The sequence below is a fragment of the Apaloderma vittatum genome, unplaced genomic scaffold (assembly GCF_000703405.1).
Source record: "Apaloderma vittatum isolate BGI_N311 unplaced genomic scaffold, ASM70340v1 Scaffold44635, whole genome shotgun sequence".
NCBI classification, from domain to species: Eukaryota; Metazoa; Chordata; class Aves; order Trogoniformes; family Trogonidae; genus Apaloderma; species Apaloderma vittatum.
In genome coordinates, this window is record NW_009719677.1 from 1 (window position 1) to 3838 (window position 3838).

Sequence of the window (3838 nt, forward strand, 5' to 3'; positions counted from 1 at the left end):
GGGATGATGCCGGGGATGGTGATGTCTCCATGTGCTCTCCCCTTCTTTGCACAGTGAACGGGCTCCAGGCTCGGATCTTTGGCGTTTGGACCCTGCTGTCATCAGTGATCCGCTGCCTCTGCGCCATCGACATCCGCAACAGGACGTAAGTAAAGGAGCGCCCGATGAATCTTTCGGTTTGCTTGCTAGTCGCAACATGAGCAGGTTGCTTAGAGGGCTGTGCGGAGGAGGTGGGGAATCAAGAGCTGCTCCTGGACTCTGCAGGGTTGAAAGCGTTCCCCTAAAAAAGCTTCAACAGCACCGTGGGATCTGTGTGTTAACTGCCGCTCCCTGCTGCCCCTCTAGGGAGAGTCTGCGCATTTGAGTTCCATTTCCTAGCCCAGGCAGAAATCAGTGGATCTGAGAGCCTCTTATGTCACAAATTTCTGAGCTCCAGCTAGGAAAGCATCTCCTGATGGTGTTGCTGCCCTGTTGACATTAAGCAAAGGCTAGTGCTGTGGTCTGACTGATGCTCAGTACTTCTTCTCCTGTGACAGCTCCGCTAAGGATTGTGGCAGGTGGAGAGGCACCTTGCGGTGGTCTTAACCCACTGTCTTCTTCCATAAACTCTTACCTGGGCCTGAGGACAAGGCCTGTGGTGGGAGGCAAGGCACTTCTGCCTGTGGTAATAGTACTATTTCTCAGAGGGATTTCCAAGCAGGCCAAATCTGGGTCTGTGCTAAGCAAAGCCTGTGTTGGAAGTTGCTAGAACTCACCTCACTCTTTTGTCACCACCTCTGTCAGCCCTGCAGGACAAGTCACTTTACACCTGGCAGCACGTCCTTGGATTGCCTAGGCTTGTCTATGGTAGGGAGGTGCAGGGACTCTGTTTCTTGGGAGTGGTGGCAACACCCGTTGCCATGAAACCAGTTGTTTTGTAGAAAGATTTTTTTTATCTTGCATCAGTTGGACCTGCTCTCTGGCCCTGAGGGTAGCAGAGCACACACAGGAGGGAAGACGTGTTGCGTGATGCAGCCAAATCCTGTTGGCTCATACAGCTCTCTCCCTCTTTCTGTGTGTGCACATGCTTCTTACTTCACCAGTGTCCTACCCTTGCTCTCCCCTCCTCACCTGCCTTCAGGCCAGATAATGCCTGTGTCTTTCAAAGTAGTAGTGAACATGCCGCCCTGCTCTTCTCACAGCTGTTGCCCAGGGAGCTTTTGCACCTCACTAGGCACCTCACTGCCCTCTGTGATGCCACACCAAGGACAAATGGGGCTGCACACAGGTTTGCCTCTTCCACTCAGCCATGCTTGTGCCCATACTATGGGGCTGTGTGGTTAACCTGCTTCTTTCTGCTCTCCAACAGCCTCTACTACATCACGCTCTTCACCTTCTTTTTGGCCCTTGCTCACTTCCTCTCCGAGGTCTTCATTTACCACACCGCAGCCCTTACAATTGGAGTCATGGCACCCCTCATGGTAGCAAGTAAGTAGAGCTCTGCATCTTCCACAAAATTTCCTTGGAGCTATGATCCCAAAGAAAAAGTCTCCACAAGGCTATGAGCTAGGGGCAGGGAGGGCATGGTGGGAGCAAATACCTCATCTCCTGTCCAGCATTTTCTATACAATTCATCCTGTATCCCCACCACAGGTTTCTCTATCTTGGGGATGCTGATTGGGCTGCAGTACCTGGAGGTAGAAGCACTGTCACAAAACAAGAAGAAAAACTGAAGCTGAGGGCCCTGCATAGGTCAGCATTGTCTCCTGTCTTCACTGCCAAATTAAAGCTCATCTGAACTTCTCCAGGACACCAGCACACTGGTGAATCAATGTTGGATTCTTTCAATCATTCTGCATTTCCAAGTGTTTTTTCCTAGTCCAGGCCAACATTTTGACTGACTGATGTCAAAGCCCAAGTCCCAGAGGAGTTTGCATCAAAGCTTGCAGGGGGCAGTCACCAACTGCCCTCTGCAAGCATAGCAGGCAATGTCTCAGCTACCCCCACTGCACTAAGGACTTCTGTTCCAGTCCACCTGTGGGGAGGAGGTGCAGGGCTGCCCAGGATCCACTGAACAGTTTGGACCAGAAAAAGAGGTGTGCTGCTCCTGGCCCTGCTGTGTAACTTGCATGTGTGTGTACTTCAGGGGCCATTTCTAATAAATGACAGAAAAATACAGGGTACTATGTCTGTCTTTCTGCTACACAGCAGCATGTAGAGGATGTACAGTCTTAGAGCAAACAGCAGTTTCTACTGCATGTTGCAGAATAAATCATCTCTTTACAGCAAACTCACCTTTCCCTGACTCCTTCCCATAAAGTTCCAGGTCCTACTGCTCACAGGACACACATGCACACACTCACACCCATGAAGAGAGTTGTCACAGCTCTTGCTTCCACAGCATATTGGTGACAGCAAAGTGCATGCATCTGTGAGCAAGGACTGAGCAACATTTTCAGCGAGCTATAACTACGGAAGACAGAGAAAACAGGAACAGGTTGCTTAGACATCGATGAAATAATGCCCAAACCAGATGGGCAGTGCACAGAAGGTAGGGAGGAAGCAGCAGGATCTCCTAGCTGGGAAGATGGTACATGTGCAAAAGAAAGAGGAAAAAAACAGAAGGGAGGAAGAGTACAACAGTAGCACTGGACAGAAAACAATTTTTCCATTCCACAAAATATTTCAGGCTATTAAAAGAGACAGCTGTAGACTGTTTCAGGCATTTAATATGAATGTGTCAGGTATGATAGTATGCTTCAAGTGTTTTTATTTTATATAAAAAAGTTCTATTGAAAAGCCATTTTAGACCCCTATCTTCAATCCCAACTTATAAAAGATAGGACTTAAATTTTTCAATTTGTCAAAAGAATGTACAATTTCACCCCAAAATATTTTGTCAAAAAATGATATGTCTGAGAGGACTTTTTATCCATTCCACCTGGTTGTGGTTTTTGTTCCTGTCCCAGGCCTCCCAAATGATACATGCAGAACTGCATGATTTAAGGAGCATAAGGATGCTTGCTATCTTCACCCATGGAGGGATACTGGAAAGGAAGGCGAAGGGTGAAGGATGTACATTTGCCTTTAGAAGATAAACAGCAGCATACAGAATGGCAGTGTCTATGAGACACAAATGCTGGTAAGGGGGCTTCTCCTGATCTCTGTTATAAAGTAGGAAGCTTCCACACCAGAGCAAATCTGGATTCCCATCATACTCAAACCCCTCCCTGTGGCTGTGAAAAGCAACACAGCCTTGGCTGGTTATCTCAATGTAACACTTTACAAAAGTTTTTATGCAGTGTTGAAACATACAAAAGGCACTTTACCATTAAGGAGGAAGACAGTTCTCAGCCCAAGGTGCTTGTGTTTTGACTCACTCCTCTTGCCAACGTAGTGCAAGGTTGTAGGCTTAGGTTGTAGCTTCAGCACAAGCTGCAGAACTAGTCCTTGCCTCCAGGTGGAGGCATATTGGTATCTCAATTACTCCTAATATATAGGAACATCAGAGGAACCTCAGTGTATTCTGACCAGAGGTTTATCCACAGACTCTAAGAGTGCTTAATCTGGGACAGCCACATAATACAACCAGAGCCAGCGGTGGCAGATGCACTGCTTTGTACTTGCTGGTGATGTGCTGAGGCCTCTACCATCACCTGTGCAACACAGAGCATCACAGGCTCCGTGGAGGCAGAGCAATCTCTCTTCCTGAGGGATACCTGAAAGCTCTTCCAGGGCTGCTCACAGACTAAGCATGGTCCAGCTTCGGCATTTCATGTCACAGCTTGCCTGTGAGAGGAAATACAGCCATGTGCAAGGTGCCACCCTCATCCTGCTTGACCAATCTAATCTCATTCTA

General features: G+C 48.1%; 1 protein-coding gene across 1 annotated transcript; it reads left to right on the top strand.

The window, feature by feature from the left end:
• Positions 1-54: 54 nt before the first annotated feature.
• On the top strand, positions 55-1712 carry LOC104269208 (chromosome unknown open reading frame, human C14orf1; the record flags this gene model as incomplete). The annotated part of the gene is made up of 3 exons (XM_009870713.1): positions 55-145; positions 1349-1467; positions 1633-1712. Coding segments are annotated over 3 exons (290 nt in total), but the record flags the coding sequence as incomplete, so codon positions are not given.
• Positions 1713-3838: the final 2126 nt, after the last annotated feature.